This window comes from Tasmannia lanceolata, unplaced genomic scaffold (assembly GCF_043159265.1).
Source record: "Tasmannia lanceolata isolate RefF3 unplaced genomic scaffold, GAP_Taslan_0.1 ptg000005l, whole genome shotgun sequence".
NCBI lineage: Eukaryota > Viridiplantae > Streptophyta > Magnoliopsida > Canellales > Winteraceae > Tasmannia > Tasmannia lanceolata.
The window spans coordinates 3345159-3368279 of NW_027518682.1; the positions used below are offsets into that span (position 1 = coordinate 3345159).

The following is a 23121-nucleotide window of genomic DNA, read 5'->3' on the forward strand; positions in this document are numbered from 1 at the left end:
TTACTTTCATGTACAGATCCTATACCTTTAGCTGTAACATGCATGTGTTTGCACACCAGAACTTAGACACCCATTAGGCATGTCACTTATAACCTAGTTTTGCTTAGGTGACACATCTTTCATTTATTTTGTGTATGTGTTTATTTTTCATCTCTGAGACATGCATGATTAGGTAGACGTCTTCTCAGAGATATATGTTCCCATTTCATATGACTTTCGCTCAAAACTCTTCAAAATCAATAACAAATGGCATAAGAGACCAGGTGCTTGCACTTGGGCGGATGAGGTGCTCTTCAGACCTTCCGAATTCGTAACCAGGCACGAACCCTCTTTTATATCTCTGGTTATCCATTGCAACAGAGCATAGTATGGGATCCTTGGCCCACTTCCTTAGATGACGACTCTTCTTTGTTTAAGGTACGCCTCGAATCTGGGCTAGTCCCCGAATCGAGAGGTATCTCACCTTTTATCGCCACTCATGCTGTGAGAGGCACATTTCTTTCGAGAGTTCCTTGGTAGAGCTCTCCATTCACGTGGATGATCCATAGAGACTTCGCGCGTGGGGCACGTCCCCCGCCCCTCTCTCTCGGATCGGGGTCCACAAGAACATGACATAAACTAACTATTTCATGTTTAAATTGGATATAGAGGCTACAATCATTCTAGGATGCTTCTTTGTGTCAGCTAACTTCCCATCTCCTTTAGCTGTTGGTTTTGGCCCAAGCATTTCCAAGTGATGCATCCGGATGGTTTTAGGATGATGATCGTGTCTCGGAGGGATAAGGAATTGTTGAAGTTCTTTTTAATTTTTTGCAAGTGTCTTGAATAGCATGGTACTTTTGTAAGAAAATTCTTTTTATTTTTGGAAAGGGATATCACATGACGATTTTAGGTATCTACCCTTCATGACGATTTCAGTTTCACTGGCTTAAAGGCCTACTTTTACATTACATAAATCATCATCAATGTACTGCACGATTATATTTCTGGAGTAGATGAAGCAACAATGAGGGCAATGAGAAACTTCACAGCAACAAAAGATGGACAAAGTGACCATCCAGCTGGCCAATATTTCCAGGCACCATAGAAACCTAAACTCTGCATGCTCTTCTAATGGAAAAGTCTTTTAGAAGATTGTGCTTCAGGGACACAGAGCTCGACCTCTAATACATACCTTATCTGCATCTCTGCGATTAAAAAACAACAGGCTTGCTGCCATTGTTCTCAAGTATTATATGGCAATCGACATCACCAGGAGATGTTGCAATCGGCATGGAGTCCAACTACAAAATTCAGGTGGGATCAGTAAGATGAAAAGGCATCAATGATCACTATAACATGAAAAGACACAACAAAAATGAGTCGATAAGTTGTATTTATCTAGAAAGGAATGCAAAGGGATATTTGCAACCCATGTAACTAATTCAAAAAACTTTGAATTGATATTTGATAAATTCATAAAAGCTTGGAAGAAAATAAGATTTGAAGACAAAATAGCCCAAACATCATAGGTAGAGAATAATTTACTTTCCATATATTCCCCCATAAACTAAGATAATAACAATAATGATATAAATAGAAGTTATTTATATACCCTTTTATGCTTCCATGGCAACAAAATGAAGCCCATGATCTCTCTTTCCCTGAAACAAAACACTTGACATGAATTACAGGAAAACTTGTAATGCAATACCCAAGATCAATTAAAAGAAAATTTTAGGAAGGATGTGAAACAAACAGAAGGTAAAATTTATCCGAAATTAATATCGTTCACCCTTCTTTTCCACTCTCCACCTTCACATCAAAAACTCACATCCTCCTCTTTCCCAGTTGCCAAGCCTGCTCAACCCAGAACACATAGAAGATATTTAAAAATAATATACAATTTTAAGGTTTAAATAAAAGTCATGACACATATTAAAATTGGGAAGAAAAAGGCTGAGAAGAAAAGGAAAAATAAACAATGATTTACGCAAGTCCTGAAAAAGACCCAAAAACTTGCAAGATCGCGATCAAAATAGCTAGACAAACCCGAAAGCTTGAATATCAGAGAATGAGAAGAAAATAAATAATGCATGATCGCCATCACAGGAAAAATAAAATAACATCTAAGACTACCTTAAGAATACCTTGAACATTAAGAGAGTAATAGGGAAAAAAAATAAGGTCCCAAACTCACGGAACCTTGGAGACAAATGTTAGTAAATAATTACACTCAGCTAATTTATAACTAACGATATAAATTTCTTTGCCTTTACCTGAAAGAAAGAGAAACTGTTGGAAGTCCTGTATAATCTTCTTGCTTAGAGGAGCTGCTCCATATAACATCAGCTTCAAACATTAGGAAAAAATCAAGAGGCAAAATCTACTCACCTCCATCCCAAGGGTTATGATCTGATCTGCAAACCAAAAACAAAATAAAGCCAATAACAATATTTACATCACATATACAACGCAAGAAATTAATAGAACATAGAGGTTTCAAACATGATCACATGATCAGAGAAAAAAGAAAATGTGAAATCATGTGCGATGTCATAAATGGGTTTCAACGGAAGGTGAAGAGAGAAAATATATGGAAATATAGAAATTTTTGAATAGAAATATGTGAAACACCTTTGGGAAAGAACCGTTTCCCCAAGCATTTTCACCAGTTTATCTTCTTCCTTTATATGCATCATTTTCACCGGTTCTTCTAATTGACATTTTTTCCTTCCTTTTTATGTCTTTTTAAGCATGGAAAATCGAGAAGAGGAAACGTGGAGTGGTAGAATGCCACTCCGATGAATATAGAAGGGGTGAGAATTAGTAAAATTCTAGATTAGGAAAGTAGATTATTCTCAATTTATTCCTCTAGAGTATTTAGGCAAAAAATCAGCTACTTTTCTCTTTTTTTTCCTAATCGGGAATCTTAAGGAAAGGAACTAATAGAGAGTTTTACGTTTGTGTGTGTGTGGGGGGGGGTGCCACGTGGCGCAACCACGTTTTCCAGGATTTTGTTAACAAAGAAAATTTTGATAAGTGATAATTGAAGAAATTTTCCTTAAAATTACAGGCAAAAAAAATCATAGATAGTATTCTTATTTAGTGATTTCCAAAGTAGAAACCTCAATATTGAATCAGCAAATAAGATTAAGGAAACTTGGGAAGAAATAAATCAAGAACCATGCGGCCATGGGAACGTAGATTTGTCTTACATGTAGGAAGCACTTTCACATCACAACCTCTTACCTAAAATAAGAAAATCTGAGAGAGCTCATGAACAAATTTTATTAGAATCCTAATGATATCAACTAAAGATACCGAAAGATACTCCAACTCAAATCCTAACAACTCTTATTGGAATCAAAGTGGAAATTCAAGCAACAGAGAAAGTCCTTCCCCTTGCAATAGTACATGAAAAATAGAAATTCTCAAAAATAACAAAATCAGAAAGTGTGTTGTGCATTAAAAGGAGCATGGAAACAATGAAGGGAACATTAAAAACATAACAACATCCAATAAATGAAATGAAGGAATCCACATTATGTTTTCAATTCGATCCTCTCCAAAAGTGTATCTCAATTTCATCCTCTCCAAAAAGAGTATCGCCCATTCATCTATGATCCAAAGAGCACAACTAATCAATTTAACAAATGGGGCGTTATGAACCATTTAAAAAAAAACCCAATAACAAAATGTAGGACCTTGTCTAACATTACTCTAAAAAAACGAACAACAATAGACCAATAAATGGCCCTAATCCATTCGAATAAAATTCAAAAAGTGAAAACCCTAAATAAAAATGTAGAACCTCTTACTCTTATTACCATTGGAAAAAAAAACTCTTACTCTTATTCTTGTATGAGATAGGAGATAGGCTGGATATGGTTGCTAGGGGTCTATGTAAGATGAGGAGAGGGTGTACGTAGGAAAATAAGGGGAAGTCTAAAATTAAGAAGATAAAATACGGAAGGAAGCACAATTTAGGTCCATTCTCAAAACCTACTGTACATGGGAGGTGGGACACAGTAAGTGGAAGTGAAATATACATTTGGGGATTAGAAAACAAATTAAATGTTGAAATTGGTCAAAAATATATGAAGAGATCAGAAAAAACTAAATTGAATATTTAACATGGAGTAAAACCTGTTAGGAAGTAGGACATGTATTGTATCTCCCCCAACCATCTGATCAGTTTCTTGGGCGGGACTTCACATTCGATTTGTGATCAGAACCACCACCCCTGGAACAGATTTATATTGATCAATTTAACCTGCAAACAGAAATGGTTCAAGGATGCAAAAATATCCCTCAAAAATGTCAATAGAAAACATAAGAATAATCTACTATAGCAGATAGGAAATCGTTTAAAAAAAAAACTGACATTTCTCAAAACTATAAAGAAGCAACAAAAATTAAATTTACTACATGATTTAAAAATGATATTGATCAATCTAAGCCACCCAAAAGAAAACAGTGAATCCATCAATGAAAAACTGGTCGAACCTATAGATTTCATCAAATTTGATAAACCAAAACGTAAGAATTCCACAAAAGAATTCCATTTCAAAAAGAATTCCACAAAAGAGATTAAAAATGATACCTTGTGAGACCTATCCGTACTCTCTTAGTCTTTTGCAGTCTCAGAATTGTTGGTTTGTGATCTGCACCATCCCTAGATCAGATATATATTAATTGTCAAAAACTTAGAAGTAAAGGACACGTGTTCATCAATTCAAGCCGCAAACACAATAATTATTCATATGCAGAAAGATGTAGCTAATTCTAAATAAGGAAATCGTTCAAGGAAGAAAAAATATTCCACAAAAAAGTTATTAGAAAACATGGCAATTCGTTAAAAAGAATTACTCAAACGTTTCTCAAAACTACCAAGAAGCAATACAAATCAAATTTACTGCATGATTTAAAAACGAAATTGATTAATCCGAGTAACTAAAAAGAAAACATTGAATCTATGAACGAAAAAGTGGTCAAACCAATAGATTTCATCAAATTTGATAAACCAAAACTTATGGATTCCACAAAAGAAATTAAAAATAATACCCTGCGGCTCATTTGCCTTCTCCAAATCCTCGAACTTCATTATTCGATTTGTGATTTGAAGCATCCCTAGAACATATTTATGTTTATTGTTAAACAATTAGAAGCAAATGGCATGGAAGTTACAAACAACTACTGAGAAACCATTGCATTCGTGTATTTATATTACTGTATAATATTACATGGAGAGGTGCCCTCTACTACATATGTAATAGAAACCCAACCCATAGATACACTTTAAAAATGGGGATATTTCTAATTGGGAGAGCAGATAAACCATAGCATAAAAATCATCAATCAAGATCGAGAAATTAGAAAAAAAAAAATAGCATGTGGGAAGAGCTGCGCAATTTCTCCATCCACTCAGACTCATTTGCAAGACACCTAACAGGGAAAAAAAGGAAAAAAGAGAACCCATAAACTCATGTTTTACCGAAGGAATCATCCAAGATTTTAGAAATACGAAAAAATTAAATGAAAGCCGGGGGGGGGGAAACCACGTACCTTGAAAAGTTAAAAATAATTCGCCATTTTTGCTAGAGTTGTGGGAAAAGACCTTGGACAACCCAAATAAATAAATTTCCTTAAACCTTGCACAGAACAAATAAATCAATTATGCAAAGCTTTAACCTAGAATCAAACAAAATCACACAGATTCAATCAAAACAAACCAATCAAGAAGGTAAAACATACCACAAAAAAAGTTCGGAGGGGAGAAGAAAACATACCGTAAATGGCTTCCTGAATTTGTGATGGAAGTGAGAGGGCAAGATGAAAACGTATAGGATTAATTTAGAGTAGTTACCAATTGTAATGGAAATAGTAAAGGCAAAGTGATATATTGGGAAGAGTAATAAGTAGAATTGGTTTTTGTTTTAAGAAGTTTTTTTCCGTATCTATCCAGTATAGATACGCAAGTGGTGATGTAGAGAAGCAACAAAATCTAACTATTGAGAGAGAGAGAGAGGGAGAGATTTTAGGATGCTTTGAGAAAAAGTCTCCTTCCCACGCCTTTAGAGATAGATTAGATAGAAAGTCCGATTTTATGGGTAAGAGAATACGTGATATGAAAGTGACTTTTGAAATTCCCAGTAGCGAGTGACTTCCGAAATTCCGGATGTATAAACTATAAATATAGGAGAAACGTTATGCATTGGAAATAAGAAGAGCTAATCGGTATTTATGGAACGTTAGAAATGGATTACAATTGTCGAATAGCCACAACGGTTTGGGTTTTTTGCGTTAAAAAAAAAAAGAGGGCTGAATGCGGTTTGCATAGGGGTGCCACGTGGCACACCCTCAGCGTACCACATCCAGCTTTATATAGCTTTATATAGATAGTATAGATACGTGGAGGGTAGCAAGATGATTCCCTATGTTTTACTTTTTGTTTCCAATTTTTTTTTTTTAGTTTAGAGTCATTTTGAGTATGATCTTTTCCCCTATAATTTACTTTTTCTTTCCAAAATCTTTTTAGTTTAGAGTCAATTTGATCACGATCTTTTTCCCAAGTGTATTGTTCATCGAGTGGATTTATGGCATCATTTAAGAAGCTACCTAGTAATTAAATTGGAGACAGAATTAAGTTCTGGATTACTCAATTCAAGACTTATTTATACACTTGTTATCAATGATGCAGCTGTTCTATGGAGCGCATGGTGGTACCAGGTGAGTCGTCGCTGGTAATTGTACTATATCGTTCTGTGATTGGGATGTAGCGTGTATATATTAAGATCCCTTGATAGAATTACAAATACATCTGGGTACCGCTGCTATTCCACAACCTTGCTTGCTGACTTACACAGGTGTCATTCCAATTCAAGTGCTATTACATGGCATATAATGGAACATCACCAAAATGAGCTAGAAAGAGATCACCATATATTCAAAAGGTGCAAATGGAACCAGTCACATATCAATCAGTTCTACCCAAAGGTTTCATTCTATTGTCAACTACTTTGGAAACTCGGTATTAGAAAACCATTTGAATGTAAACTGTATAGGAGGAAAATGAAGAAAACAAACCTTCGTACAAATGTCTTTTCTCTTATTATCAAAGGTCCCCTTTCTACTCGAATTGCGATCTCACCTGATCGAAGTTCACAAACCTATCTTGTCTGCTTATTCAATTGGAGGTGTTTGATTGCACTGGCTGATGATTCCCTGAAGAAATAAAGTATTACTGCTTTTCACTTTTTGACGCGCTCGATTAAATTTTTTATGCAGTTCCTCTTCTGTCTTTCTTGTGTCTCTGTTTCACAATTTCTTACACTTTTCAAACTCAAGATGTCCACTTCTGCATGCTTATGTATTATTATCATACATTGTGTTTCCTGGCTTGGTCAATTTGTTTCTTCCTCTACATTTACCTTCGACACGAATGACCTGTTATCTCCACCTGTTGTTTCTGTCTAGACTCTAGACATCTCACAGTGATCAGGTTTAGCATTTGAACTAAACCTTAACATTCGCTTAAGACTATTACAGGACATTCCAACTTCAGAAGTGATCAGTTAGGAATTTGAGGTGTTCTAACTTCTAAGGGATGAGCACGGGTTAGTGAGGTAGGCATTCAGGGGTCCCATTGGTATAGCAGACTCCAATGAAGCCGAAGTGCTTGCGATTCATCAAGGTATAAAGTTCCTTGAGGATGTTGATTTATATAAGGTGGTGGTGGCTGGGGACTCACTCAATGTTTATTTTTATTTTTCTAAGTAACTCAATGTTATCCAGTGGCTTAAGGGATCCCACTCCCACCCTTGGAGATTTGCGCCTTTCTTTGATGAAATACAAGACAGGCTTGGTGATGCTACTATATCCTATCTTCATGTTAGGTGATTGGCCAATGGAGTTGCCAATAGGCTAGCCAGGGAGGGTGTGGAGTTGTTCGATCTCCTTCCCCCGTAACTCTTTCTTTTTCACCCCGTGTGGGGGCATCTCTTTTGTATTTATGTTCTGTTCATGTTGAACTCTCTTTGCTCGGACTGCCTTGGTCCTTGCTTCTTTCTAACAAAAGCTTTACCATTCAAAAAAAATAAAATAAAGTCATTCTCAACTCAACAACTCAACAAAGCCTTTGTCCCAAGCATAATAAAATCATTCCATTCCAAAAAAAACCCAACCCCTAATCTTCTATTTTTCTCATATAAGGTTGTTTTGATTTATTGAAGAGCCTATATACCCCAAAACGTCTCATATGCATGTGTGCCTTAAGGCATACACCTCCAGGTATTGAGGCTACGCATTGCCTTGAGGCGTGGGCTTGCCTTGTGCCTTTTAAAGTTCTTCAGGATACATTATATTAAGTTGTTCTGTATCTTGAGTTCTGTGTAGGTATTGGCACAAATAGTATGAAATAGGTGTGAAAGATCATAAATCACCAATTTTCTTTTCAAATCTCAGATTCTCAATAAATGGCTTGTTTTGAAGATCAGAGAGTCTCGATTAGGAGTGTAAACGAGCCGAGCCGAGCCGAGCCGAGCCAGGCTTGGCTCGGTTCGTTAAGCTCAAAAGCTCGGCTCGGGCTCGGCTCGGTCAGGCTCGGTCAGGCTCGGCCAGGCTCGCGAGCCTTATCGAGCTCGAATTATATTAATTTTACACCCCTCATCTTCCCTGGACAGCCCTATCTAGTGTTTTTTTACTACTCTTTTTACACTAGGGGCGTGGTCCAAGTAACAAATGGGGTTCCAAAAAAGAAGTGACATATTTTGTCTCCCCCTTTCACTCCCTAGACAACCCTTTTATTGTATATATATTAATATATAATATATATATTTAAATATATTAAATTCTTAACGAGCCTTAACGAACCGAGCCGAGCCTGGCCTAACTCGGGCTCGGCTCGGCTCGTTAAGGATTCGAGCCGAGCTCGAGCGAGCTTCCGAGCCCGAGCCAAAATTGACACCCTTAGTCTCGATCCATATTTACCTGTTGTTTAATAGCATCTTTAAAATTGGAATGGGGATCAGTATTCCCATATTTCCTTGCCTAGTCCCAAGAAACAAGCGTGCAACTCGAACTCCTAAAAATAGGGTTTTGGTACCAAAACCCTTATAATTTCCCTTCGGAAGCCTCTAAGCTTACAATAAGAGGTATGATTTGAACAGGAACTGTATGATACATCTTGATTTTTGATTCGTAACACATGGATCAAATCCATTCTATTCAATTTGAGCTGAGATTTTGATAACATTGTCTTTGTCCATCGTACATCGTATCGTATTGTTTGATACATTGTGTCTCGGACAAGACGTCGAGACAGACTGCTTTTTTGTATATATAGTGTTTTGTCTTGGATGTAAACTTATTTGTATCTTCCATTTGAAAATCAGAGACATATTGGAGACATCCAATATATCTCATAATATATGATACTTTACAGTTTACACCATGGCATGGAGTCACTGTGTCAGCTTTATTGGAGCGATCCAATATATTTCATAATATATGATACTTTACACCATGGCATGGAGTCACTATGTCAGCTTTCTCTTTTATCCTGTCTTATTCTTGAGGCTTCAAGTGCCATTTAATTATATTGCATTCTGAAAATTTTGAACTTTAGGGTGCGGTCTTTAACCATTCTCATGATTCTCATTCTGGAATCTAGAACAATTCTAATTCTTTGGAGTCATTCCAAAATCAGAATCACGTTCCTTAACTCATTTGATCATTTCTAAGAGCCAGGTATTTGCTCAAGGAGGGGCTAGAGCATAGGGCGAGGCATACTGCTCTTTTACACCAGAGGGTTTGTCCCGAGTCAAAAGGGGCGAATACATCATTTCCCCTTATATTTTTATATGTAGTGGGGCCATTATATAATTTATTTTACACTTCATGTTTGATGGGTGGGGCCCACTATTTAACACGGTATTTTGTTTTTTCTAAGAACTATTTTGTTTGAAAAATCATTTTTTAATAATTTTTTTGGTTTTGATAGATCCAAACTGGTCATATGTTTTGGAGTTTCATATGGTGAAAACCAGTATACTATTTTTCAAAACGTACAGTAGGACTTCCACCATTTGATTATCCAAACCGCTCATTGATAGGCCACATAATGAATAGGTTGTGCCCGAAAATTCATTTCAATTGGGTGATCTTAGCTCTACGATCTCTAGTGGAACTGCATACTATGGAGACCTCTATAGAACGGAGGGTTAGGATCATCTAATAAAATGATTTTGGGGGCTTAACGTATTAATGATCTGGCCCATCAAATGGACGGCTTGGATTATCCTATGGTAAGCTGCACCTGAATCATCGGTCTTGAGTGGAGATGTGTAGAGTGAGAGACAGGAGAACGTGAAGAGGTTGGAGATAGGGGAGATCGATGAATCGTTCCCTTATTTTTTGGAGCGACAAATAGTCGCTCCAGAGAATAGCGACTAAAAATCAGGACAGATTCTTTGGATAACTCTTAAGAGTCGTTGCAGAACGACATTCTCGCGCCCACGGAACCGAAAATACGAAAAGCAGTTCCAAAAAAGCGTTAAAGAACACACCCTTAATTGCCATTATTTTCTTGTTCGGCCAGATTAAAAGTTGTTATTTGCATTTATTTTATACTTAGGGCAGTAAGAATTTTTTATTTATTTGACTCCCAGGTCTACAAATCTTGACTCATGGAGTCCTGAACAGTTGAAGATGATGAGTTTTGGAGGAAATAACCGTGCACAAGTTTTCTTTAAGCAGCATGGATGGAGTGATGGAGGCAAAATTGAGGAAAAATATACATCAAGGGCTGCCGAGTTATACAGGCAACTACTTTCAAAGGAAGTTGCTAAAAGCTTTGCCGAAGAGACCATTTGTCCCTCATCGCCTGCTTCTTCCCAGTCAACACCTACAGCCAATGGACTTTTGAATGTGAAGGTTATAGATGCACCAAAAGAAAATCCCTTTGAGAGGCCTATAACACCTGAAATTTCCCCTTCTCCTAAAGCTCCAACACATTCAGTTGTTACTAGTTCTGTTAAAAAGCCCATTGGTGCAAAGAAGATTGGAAGTAAGACAGGAGGGCTTGGTGTTCGCAAGCTCACTACGAAGGTAGATCTGTCCTTTTCAATATTTAATAAGATTTCTGTAATAAGAGAATAATATAAACAGAGGCCTTCACAGTCTTTAGTTTAAATTGGGATTTCATGGTTAGATTTGATTTACACACAAAAAAGGTGATGCATTTTCCTTAACAAAAGAATATATGCAGCCGAGTGAAAGCCTCTATGATCAGAAGCCTGAAGAACCAGCACCTGCCGTGACCTCCTCAACTAATGCCACGACATTGTTGGGTGCATCACGCACATCTTTTCCTTCTCGCTTTGAATATGTAGAGAATGTCCAATCTGCTGAAAATGGTTCTGGAAGTGCACAAACAATTAGTCATGTTTTACCGCCCAAGTCTTCATCCTCTGCAGATTTTGGAATGGATGGTGGATTTCAGAAGAAGACGAGCTCCGGTACATCTAAAGTGCAGGTATTTATATAAATGTTTTGACATTGTTTATATATATATATATATATATATATATATATATATATATAGAGAGAACGGTTCCTACACATATGTGTAGAGAGTTTTCTACACACTAGCTTAAAATACAGTGGGGGCCCACATTGTTTGGGTGATCCAAGCCATCCATTTTAAAGGCCCTCACATAGATAGGGTGTCTACAAAAAATCAGATCCATAGGATCATCCCAACCCTACGATTTGTGGAGGTAAAATGGATGTCTTTAAACCTTCACAAATTAGTCCATTTTTTGCCTCCACAGTTTGAATCGTTAGGATGATCCTATGGATCTGATTTTTTGTGGACACCCTATCTATGTGAGGGCCTTAAAAATGAATGGTTTGGATCACCCAAATAATGTGGCCCCCACTGTATTTTAAGCTAGTGTGTAGATAACTTATCTACACATGTGTGTAGGAACCGTTCTCTCATATATATATATGTTTTTAATTGTACAATTGAAATCCTGCATATCAGTCTGATCAAGAAGTGCAAACTATCAAATATTTTTTATTTTCTGAACAGTAAAAACCTACTGCTCTAACTGTTCACCGTCTACTAAATTTCTGTGTGCCCCTCTCTCTCTCTCAAAAAAAAAAAAAAATGTTCAATTTTAAATGCTACTGATATTGGCACTACCATGTTTTGATAATTGGACAACAGCTATCTAAGGTTATTATAGTTCTCAAAAATCTCTGAGAAGCCAATTATAAAAGAAAAGACAAGCTGAGTTAGGGCAATTATCAAACATGTTAGTGCCAATATCAGTGGTCATTTTAATTTTTCTTTTCTTTTCTTTTTTTGTTTCGTTTCTGTGTTTTCAAGTCAATCTTGGTCTGGGTCTGGACTGTGAAAGGGCTGATCCTAGTGGACAGATTATCTCAACTTATTGCTTGCAAAATGGCTTATTTTGTTGCTACTACAGATTTTTCCTATTTGTTATATGTACTAGTTCAATCTCAGAAGCAATGCATTTTGCTTACTGAAACCAGGTTCTTATTTTGCTATCTCTGGTGAGTTAAATAAACTATACATGCTTTGCTGTTTGGTCCTTTTGATTTCATTGTTTATTTTGAATTTGTATCAGTCTTTTGTAGGAATGGTTAATTTTTATCGGTCTTTACAAGCTTAGGTGCAAGCTCAGTTGCTCTTTTGACTTCATGTTGATTTACTAGTGCTTGATCATGACCAAATATGTTGAGGGTTCAGGTTTTGTTCATTTTTTGATCTGCAGCTGCTTTTCCCCATGCCTCTTTCTCATTGCTGCAATCATTTTGTTATTTGAACCTCCTTAGAGCAATTAATCAGACAGATTTTGCATATAATGTCATTTTTTTTTTTGAAAAGTAACGAAGTTTTATTAATAAAAATGGAGGACAAGGTGTCCCAATACAGATCAAATAAAAAGATGCCTATGATGAGGCCCGAGAATCATTACAATAGACAATAATTTCCACAAGAATGACTCCCTCCTTGGCCAAAACATAAGCCAAAGAGTTGGCCGTTCTCCTTCGATGAACCAGAGTTGGATGAATACGCCGAACGAGATGCTGGATTTCATCAATGATAAAGTTTAACCTCCACGGCCCACCGCCTCGATTCTCGGCCCAGCCAATAACGTTCGACGAGTCCCCGTCCACAATCAAAGGGCCCATGTTGTGGTCTGCATACCATCGAAGGTCGAAAAGCAATCCCCTCGCTTCCGCCTCGTTGGCATCACACGTACCCGCAAGTCCCGAATACGACATTATAGTCCTACCCATGGAGTCGCGAATTAGCCCACCAAAACCAGCCGGCCCGGGTTTTCCCAATGAACTGTCGTCGAAGTTGAGCTTTAACCATCCCTCCCCAGGGGCTATCCAATGTGGTGTAATTGATACCTGGGCAATTCTTTCGCGTATCACCACATTCCAATTTCTTAATGCGATTCCAGTGGGGTAAGTTAATCTTCCTTTTGCCTTTGCCCAAGCAACGAGAGATAGCCTTGTGTCCAGAACAATATGCCTCCAATGCCTACCTTTGTCAGAGAAAACAGCAATGTATGCACCTACTGGCAAGCTGAAAGCAACGTTGTTCAGACGATCTTATGTGTTGATACATTTATGCGATACCGTCCATGCAAATGCCATAATCCGGATTGCTAGATACCATATCTTTTGACAGTTGGAATCTACGCCTTCTTCCATACAAAGTTGTTGAAAGAATGATCTAACCGAAAATCCACCCTCCGAGTCCGGTTGCCACAAAACTCTATCCTCATACGGTAGTATGTAACACTCCTCCAAAATCCGAAGAAGATCTGTGTAGGAATTGATTTCTTCGTCTTTAAGGTTTCTCCGCAACTTTATATCCCACACAAATTTCCCAGATTCCTCGCAGCAACTGAAATGTTCCGCCACCGAAGAATGTTGATTAATCGCCAACCGATACGAGGCCGGGAACCTCTCCATTAGTGATTGCTTGCAGAGCCAAACATCCAACCAAAAACGTACATTCGCCCCCCGCCCGACTTTGAATTGGATATGAGGGACGAAAGCCTCCCGAGCAATACTAATGGACCTCCAGGCTCCAGAGCCCCTACCTTGCTGAGGATTCCGACATATCCAATCACCCCAATTACTCCCATACTTCCCCCCAATGATTTTGCGCCATAATGCATCTTTCTCATTTCCAAAACGCCACAGCCATTTTCCCAAAAGAGATTTATTTCTCAGCCTAAGCTTGCCAATCTCAAGCTCACCTTTCTATTTTTGCAGACATACCTTCTCCCATTTAAAATGTTTCATCTTTTTTCCTTCTTCAAACCGTTCCCAAAGAAAATCTCTCTGTAGCTTCTCAATTCTTTTCGCCACTGCTACTGGTATTTTGAACAGCGGCATGAAATACACGAGCATATTGGCCAATGCTGCCTTTATGAGAGTTATTCTTCCCCCAAAAAATAAATATTTCTTTTTTCATGTAGTCAATTTCCTTTCTATCATTTTCACCACAAGATCCCACTGTGATTTCGATGGTATTCCAAATCCCAGTGGGAGACCGAGATGGGTTAGGGGAAGTGAGGTTGTCACACTCCCCAATTTTTCAGCGTGGGCCATTAAGAGGCTTGCATTAATATTAATGCCAGCGAGAGCGCTCTTATACATATTGATTTTCAGCCTAGTAGTGATTTCAAACCATTTGAAAAGACGTTTGAGATTCAATACCTGTTCAGGCCTGTTTTTTTATAAATACCAACGTGTCGTCGGCGAACTGTAGGTGAGTCACCGCCGGGGAATTCTCAGTTACTTTGAGCCCCTGAATGTATCCCAACTCCTCCGCTTTTGCGAATAAACAGTTCATCACTTCCGCCATCATGATAAATAAGTAAGGAGATAGAGGATCCCCTTGCCGTATTCCCCGCGATGAGCCAAAAAATCCCTCTAGAGAACCGTTGATGAGGACAGAGAAGGAAGCCGAAGAAATACAAGCCTTCATCCAACCCCTCCATTTTAAACCAAAACCCATTCACTCCATAACATGATCAAGAACCCGCCACTCAACGTGATCATAAGCCTTCTCAATGTCCACCTTCATGATTATACCACTCCCTCCTTCCCACTTAGTTGAATCGAGGATTTTGTTTGCAATTAAAACTCCATCTAATATTTGTCTATTACTCACTAATGCTCCCTGGAATTTTGATATGACATCACCCATAACTGTCTTAAGCCTTCGAGTAAGAACTTCCGCCAAAAGTTTATAAACCCCATGGACAAGGCTGATAGGCCGGTAGTCTTTAATCTCAACCGCTCCACTAACTTTTGGAATTAAATCAAGGTAATAAACATGGTGCTAATGGCTCTGTTAAGGACCGCCCTTTCATGGAATTCAAAGAAGAACACTAGAATGTCAGATTTGATCATCTCCAAGTGTTGATCGTAAAACGCTAATGGAAACCAGTCAGGATCAGGTGCCTTGTCTTTGCGTAACGATTTCAGCGCCAGTTCAATTTCCTCCATAGTGAAAGGCCTTTCCAACCATTGATCCCGACCCTCCGGTATCCTTTTGAACCGTAGCCCCGTCAATTTAGGACGCCAATGATGCTGAATTCTGTGCAGATTTTGATAATAAGACACAATTTGATTCCGAATTACTTCTCTGTCTTCCACTAATCTCCCATTCACCACTAAGCAACTGATAGCATTCAACCTTCTTGTGCAGGCCATGCGATGGAAATATCTAGTATTCGTATCCCCCTCTTTCAGCCAGGTTGCACGGGATTTCTGCCTCCAGCTAATCTCTTCTTTCCTTATGATGTCTTCGTATTCCGTCCGTCAACAACCACTGATAATCATTTGACCGAGATCCAAATCAGATCGAGATTGAGTGATCCTTTGCAAAGCTTTCCATCCACACAAATAAATTGTCACGCCATATTACTACTAGTCCACCTGCAGATCCCCAAGCATCTTTGGCCTCCCACCTTCTATTTGACCTTCCCCATAGATCATCAATGAGACGCTTCGAAACCCCTGATAATTTTGACTCCACAATTACCAGGATATCAAGGTTTCTCGTGGAGCATAAATCTTTGACATCCAGCTTTTTCCTTTCCGACCCCTGCCCCCAGATATTCCAGAAAATGATCTTCATTTCTAACTGTGCCTTTCCAGTACCCCCCAGGAGGCAATCAGCGCAACCGCCTCAACTCCCTCATTCCCCTCCCATTCTTAATGGCTGAAGCCTTATTCTTCACTTCCCTCTTATGGATGTCGGCAAACATCTTCTCCGTTAATGGAATGTTTTCCTCGAAAAGAATTCCGAAATCCCTTCCCATTTCCGACAAAGCCCTCGAATTATTCCTAATCACTTTCATAATTCGTGTCTTCGTCACAAAGGAGACAAGATTTAATTCTGTCCTGCAATTCAACCTCCATAGAGTCCACCTCCACCGACACGTCCAGACACCCCCTTTTTGAATCCGAGTTTTCAATCGGATTTCCGGACTCTTCAGCAATAGCGGTATGCATCCCAATATCGTTATCTTGGCACTCCACAGACAGCGCCACCAAAGTATGATCCATGATCGTAGTATCTTCCTCTCTCAGGCCCAAAACAACAGGAGCAAAGAGAGAATTGTAGGCTTCCTTCAAGAGCAAGCCATTCATGGTTATAGGTTTAACACCATCGACGGATTGCTTCTCATTGTCTTCAGACTGCCTCGACGCAGACGATACCACATCACCCACCGCCACCCTCTCCATATTCCCGATTTATGCACCTCCAGGCTGACATTAGGAGGGCAAGCTGCGTCAATACCAGTCCCAGCGACCCTTCACATACCGCAGTAACCGGAACAGGATGGGTTAAAGCTTCACTCACCGTTTCACACGATATCCGCTTTCCGACGTCAAGCTGCAAGAGCGTATTTGGACTTTCTGTCAGAATTTCCATCCCAACGATATGTGGAATGAAATCCCCACCTTCGGTTTTACCACGTGCTTCTCCGAATGAATTTTTTCATCGCTCTTCCTCTGTTTGTAAGCTATATACTCCTTGATAACATCCTCCGTTCTATAAGTCTGGGAGTTCCGATTATTCGTTGACCATTCCTGCCTAAGATGTAACCTTCGATCAACCGCCCGATCAATCAATGAATGCATCAATTTTTCCATCGATTTACGAGAGCTCCGGGACATGTCCCTGAATTCGTTTCTCCTTGCCTGAAGAAATCCCCTTTTTTCGAGAGAGTTTTGCTTCTTGATTTGTTTTCCAGGGGAAATTGCCCGCCAGATGTTACATTTCTCCTCACCGAACGCTTCCACGTGTCCTCCTGCATGCCTCCCTTCTAGAGAGGATAAGACGTTTCTTCCCGAGGCTTTGCCAGCGCAGCAGACTTATCCACCACATTACCTCTATCCCTATCCTTACTTGGTTCCTTCCCCACCTTTGTTTTGTTTTTTACCATCATACCCTTTGCATTATAAGGATTTTTAGAAAATTTTAAAGCTTCCTCCGACGGTCACTGCGCACCCTATAGTTGTTCCCACTTGTTCGCCCAACGGGTTTTGTCTTTCCTGTCCCCATTCACGCCGAAAAATGGTCCAATGATCAACCGCCTCCTTCCCTCTTTTTAATAATTTAAAATTTGAATTTCGAGCACGTGTCGTCTCATGCGCGAGATCGTGTAGCTCCCCCATTGGTTCCTTCCCTTTTCGTCTTTTCTCCTTCCGCCAATCATCATAATTGGATTTCTGGCCGTTAAATGAGAGCACCGGACCGAAGGCCTCTGGTGGATCCTTCTTCTGTGAGTTATCAACATACTCTGCTGGAAACGAGCCGTCCCATTCCCGGCGGGACGCCCGTTTCAAATCTCGCCCATCCGACGAGACATTGAGTGATCCCGGTGGGACGCCCGTTTCAAATCTCGCCCATCCAATGAGACATTGAGTGAAAATGGATAAGACATCACCTTCTTGGGTCCGGAATTTGCAGCGAGAATCAGGTTTTCACCAAATTCTCCGGCGAAACCAGTGGAGTAATACCGGTTGTCCACATTCAATCGAACCACCGATTTCAAAAACGACCATTCATAAGTGAATACCTTAGCCTTAGCATATTCGAGGCTTTGAGGATTGTCGCCGTCAGTCCGTATCTCCATTACTGTTCCAAACTGAGTACCCAGACTTCTTACCATGGATGCGGCCCAAGCGTGAAGAGGTATGCCATAGAACCTAATCCAAACGGCCCTAGACCCTGTCTTGAAAGACGGGTGCTAAGGAGAAAGAGATAGGAGATACTCTCCAAAAGCTTCAACTCCCCTCCCCATCACCATTGAAGCTTGCTTTCAGATTGGAATCCAAATAGAACTTCGTTCCTACTGATTATGAAGGGCTCAGGAAGTTGGGGCAAATCCCAAAACCATCTTGCCCATTGCCAAATCTCCTCCAGCTCCCAGTCACATTTCTTCACTCTTCCTATCGGACGTGTCTTCAACAACTTCTCTCTCTGTTTCACCTGTTCACCGGAGATTTTCACCATCCTATCATCATCATCCTCAGTTTCCTTACGGTCTCCATCTTCCTGCCACAGACGGTCCTCCACCTCCTTCTCCTCCTCATGAACCTTCATTTTTATTTTCCGACTGTCGGCAGTTATCGGCTTTAGGTGACATCTCCGGCACTCCACCCTTCGTCGGAAGTTGTGATACCCACACTTCTTACTCCACCAATCTCCGAGAAGAAAACGAGTAGCATTGTTTTCCTCGTTGCTTTCTTTTAGGCGACGACTATCAAAAACCATAGTTCCTTTTTATTCTAGGGAAACAAACGAACAAGAAGGGCTTGGGCCCAAAGAACCAATAAACGAGAGAAACGCCAAGGAAAAATGAGAAGGGCTTGGGCCCTTAGCAGCGGTCGTGCCGGAAGAAATCACGCCGGAAAAAATTAGCTTATTGGGAAACGCAGAAAATAAAGATACTCTCATTTCTTCCCAAGTTAGGGACATCCTTTTCGGCAACAAACACCAATTTCTTCCCATGGAATATCATCCGTGAAAGGGAACACAATTATGATACATGCATATAATGTCATGTATCATAATTTTACCTGAGTAAAGTTCTTTCCCCGGTTTAATCGGGATAAATTAGTAACTTGGGAAACATAGATGCACTGCACAATGTCAGAAGAATTCTAATGGGTCTCTTTTGTTGGATCAGCCTATCTAATTGATCCTTACTAGCCTGTATCTTTTCCCCAAGGCGTCATTATCTCTTTTCCACTCCCTTCCCCAATTCCACTTACAAGCGTCATCTCGCTCTTGCATTTCTACTCTTACCACTTACCACCACCACTACCATTCCATTAAGTTCGCCTTTGACTCTTATCAAATTTGTGCAACTTGTAGCCCCTTTTCCCCCATGAGGCATTTTAAGTCTCTCTGAGCTAAAATGCTAAATATAAGTAAGCATAAACATTTATTTTACTGTATTCAGACATGTCCTTTGCACCTGTTACTTGACAATGGGAAGTGCGATGCATTGTTTACTAGAATGTAATGAAAAATGTTATGCCACGGAGTATTTTTGCTGTACTTACCAGTTTGTGATCGCTTGCTTTTATTGAGCTTTCGCTTTGGCATATAGAATCTGTGTCTTCACATGTACTCCAAATGATTGTTAAATGGTATTTCTGATACCCTTCATCTAATTCTCAGCATTGGCTGTTTCACCTATTGATTGTGTTTGCACCATACAACTTTGAAGTTCAAATAGAAGTATGAGCCACTTAGTATTTGTGAAACTCTGGGTATATTTGACTCCATCCATTCATAACTAGCGAACCATATCCTTCCTGAGTGTTTAACCTATGTGCCAATTTTTTTTTTTTGAGGCTATTAAAAAATTCAGTTTCACTTGAAATACTCATTTGAAATAGGCATAATCTGTTATTCGCTAGATATTATCAGAAAAATATTATGATATTTGCCCTCTTTTGTCATTAGTTTGATCATCAAAACACTATCATTCTGGATCATGTTTTGTGTAGGACTCTGGTTAGGATCTCACTTTGTGGCGTGTATTCTGGACCCTTTTAATTTAGTTAGCTTCAGGGATCACGAGGCTAAGGTGTTTGAGTGCTATGAGCGCGTGGAGGAAATGTTTAAAGGGAAGGATATTTGGTAGGAATGTGAAAGAGTAGACCTAACAAGTTTTCTTAGGATTTTATGTCCTTTCGAGGAGGGGAGTCCTCATCGTCAAAGCGGATCTCAAAATGTGGTGAAGTGTGTGCTCAGAAGAGTAGAGACCCATGGAGTTTGAGTCTTACCATAAATGAGATAGGCAAGAGTTAGTACGGACTTTAGTGAAGAGCAACCTCTGCTCATTTTGTAATTGTTCGCTGTTGGTTTATGCTCTTGAATCTTCTCAAAAAAATTTAAAATTTAGCTTTGAGAGAGTCGTATTTCATTACTTATGTCTAAGTCATAATTAATAACTCATTAAATGCATTACCCAAATCTTGGATTTTATGATTTTAAAATATTTTTAATTATTATATTTTTGCCATTCGAAAATGTATTTCCCAGTACTGCCTGAGAAAAAAAATGTTGCTCAAGTTATCCTGATAAATACCCGAGCCAATAAATTCCAAAGAGCAATATTTGTCATTTAGACAATAACCAGTTTACAATAAAATGTCATGATAACAGGAAAAATCTTTAATTTCTGTATTCTCTGACCTGGGTGGTTTGACAGCTCCTACTCTATGGTGTCATTTAGACATGATAATTTCCACTTCTTGATCCTTTAGGATTTAATCCCAGCGTATGCTTTTATTGTTCTATTGCAAGGATTTTTATTCTACCATTTAAAGCTTATTATGTCGTTTTATGTGTTGTTGATGCATCTGCCTCTGATGAGGTTCATCGTCTGTTGTGATCAGAACAAAGCTGGCGATACTGAGTCTCAAATTTATCTGCGGAAGTTTTCAGTATGTGCATTTCTTGTTATGTTTAAAAATGGCCTCTATGTAAATAATATCTGGCTCCATGGGATATGAGGCGTCAGACACATTGGCTCTGAGAAGACCAACATGCTGATACCTCCATGTAGTTATATGATAATTAATAAAATTAAGTTTCTTAGTATAACAATAATACTTCAACCTTGAGGTCTCAGGTTCGATCCCAGCTTACCAATCAAAAAAAAAAACAATAATACAATATTAGTTCATGAAACATGAGATGCAAGAAAAAAATAATTAAAAAACTAAAAAAAAAAAATGTGTTCAGGTCTATTCATGTAAACTAAACTTTTACCGTGCTGCTTGTTTAAGTGATTCCAGCAACAGGAATGGGGGATTGATTTTCTCAGATGTGGGCAGCCCCCTAAATAGGCCTGTGGGGAAAGTATATAAAGAACATAAATAATACCAAATAATCAAAGAAAACAAAGATTATAAATAATATACAAATACTCTTTCGAAAAAAATAAATAGTATACAAATACTACTGATAAACAAGAAAAGAGATTGCTTTAAGGTCTCCAATACTTGTGTTTTAGGCATATCTGGCATGTGCCTGAGATCATAATGTTTTAAAATATGGAAGGCCGTTATTGCATAATTTTTTTTTAATGGTACCCGTTTTGCATAAATTACTGTTGAAGATAAATAACTGCCGTTCTGGTGGCAAAATGCATGCAGCTTCTGTTTCAGTAGTTGAAGCTGGATAAACTTTTATGTCTGACATTTTAAATAATGTGTTTATATATGTAGAGTTCAACAGCCATATCAAGTGCTGATCTCTTCGGTCAAGACATGGATGATTCTCAACTTGACCTCACAGCATCTGACCTCATCAACCGAATCTCCTTTCAGGTAGTATGTGTTGTTACTAAGAACATTGTAAATTTGGTTTCTTGTCAATTAAATGGACCTTTGACAATTCCAAGCACAATCGGCCATTACACACCTTGGCGTGGGTGGGCTTGGCACACTTTGCATGGTCGGCTGGTCTAGCATAGTTGTTGGGCTTTGGCGGCCCTGGTTCATTTGGAATTGCTTCAAATGTTATTTGAACTGCCCGTGGTTCGTTAGCTTAGATCCTTAGATTTGTTATGCTTGTGGTTGGTTTGTTTTGCAGGGATCACAGGATATCTCGTCCTTAAAGAATATGGCAGGGGAGACTGGGCAGAAGCCAATATCTGTCTGGTCCAGTTTTATAACAGTTGTTAAACAAGAAATCGTGATGCAGATAATGCGCCTATAAGTGGCATATTGGCCAATAAGTGGCATATTTGCCCATTATGATTTATATTTTCATGTTATTTAGTTTAGGAATTTATTTTTATATTATTTAGTTTCTAGGATTTTTATTTCCATGTTATTAGTTTCTGTAATTTTATTTTCCATGGAATCTTATTTCCATCACATTGCCTATATATAGGCCTCATTGTATTAGGAATTTTAACTTTGATGATTATTGAATAAAGATTGATTCTCCCCTCTACAGGTTTCTTCTCCTCCCTCTAAATCCTTCTCTTCTACTTCTAATTCTTAACTTCCCCTATTCTTCTTCTTCTCTTCTTCTCTTCTTCCTTCTCTTCTCTTCGTCTTCTCCTTTTCTCCACTTTCTTCTATTTCTTCTAATTCTTAACTTCTTCTCCTATGCTTCATGAACTAATACAATATTAGTTCATGAAGCATGAGAGAGAGAGAGAGAGAGAGAGAGAGAGCGAGGGGGGGGGGGGGGGGGGGAGGTCTATGTAAATTTAAAAGAAAAAAGAGAAGTAGAGAAGTTGCAGCAAAGGGGTTTGATCTTCATCTTCACCCATTTCGAAAAAAATTTACAAGAAGGTAAAACCCATCTCACTTTCCCTAATAATTCCTTTTTAATGTCTCATGCTCATGTGGCTTTTTGGTTTCTTGTTGCCTGACAGATTTTTGGGTCCTTTGATGTGTGATTTTCAATTGCCTTAATTTTCTCATTGATGTATCAATTTTTCCTAATCCCTCTGTAATTTGCTGATATTTGATCACCTTAAGTTTCTTACCGGAAGAGGCATATGTTTTCTGAGTTTTGTCCGATTGGTT

At 38.8% G+C, this 23121-nt stretch overlaps 1 protein-coding gene and 1 long non-coding RNA gene across 9 annotated transcripts in view; one reads left to right on the top strand and one right to left on the bottom strand.

Moving 5' to 3' along the window:
* LOC143877118 (putative ADP-ribosylation factor GTPase-activating protein AGD8) overlaps window positions 1–22537 on the top strand; it is a 28993-nt gene extending 6456 nt beyond the window's left edge. For 2 of the 7 annotated variants that reach the window (XM_077378963.1, XM_077378968.1), the window contains 5 exons: window positions 10650–11088; window positions 11249–11515; window positions 20971–21018; window positions 21805–21909; window positions 22172–22537. In XM_077378963.1, coding sequence (XP_077235078.1) covers window positions 10650–11088; window positions 11249–11515; window positions 20971–21018; window positions 21805–21909; window positions 22172–22297 — 985 coding nt within the window. In that variant the 3' untranslated portion in view covers window positions 22298–22537. Of the gene's footprint in view, window positions 1–6682; window positions 6712–6848; window positions 6979–10649; window positions 11089–11248; window positions 11516–20970; window positions 21019–21804; window positions 21910–22171 lie in introns of those variants that run through there. The other 5 variants (XM_077378970.1, XM_077378969.1, XM_077378964.1 and 2 more) reach the window with 5 other exon arrangements.
* Window positions 1469–6145, bottom strand: LOC143877119 (uncharacterized). Of its 2 annotated transcripts, XR_013250561.1 has the most exons (5): window positions 5548–6145; window positions 4586–4657; window positions 4129–4255; window positions 2259–2399; window positions 1469–1839 (listed from the first exon to the last, which is right to left on the bottom strand). It is a non-coding gene; the product is annotated as an uncharacterized LOC143877119 (long non-coding RNA). The 2 variants fall into 2 exon arrangements; XR_013250560.1 differs by lacking the exon at window positions 5548–6145 and having other exon boundaries at window positions 4586–4756.
* Window positions 22538–23121: the final 584 nt, after the last annotated feature.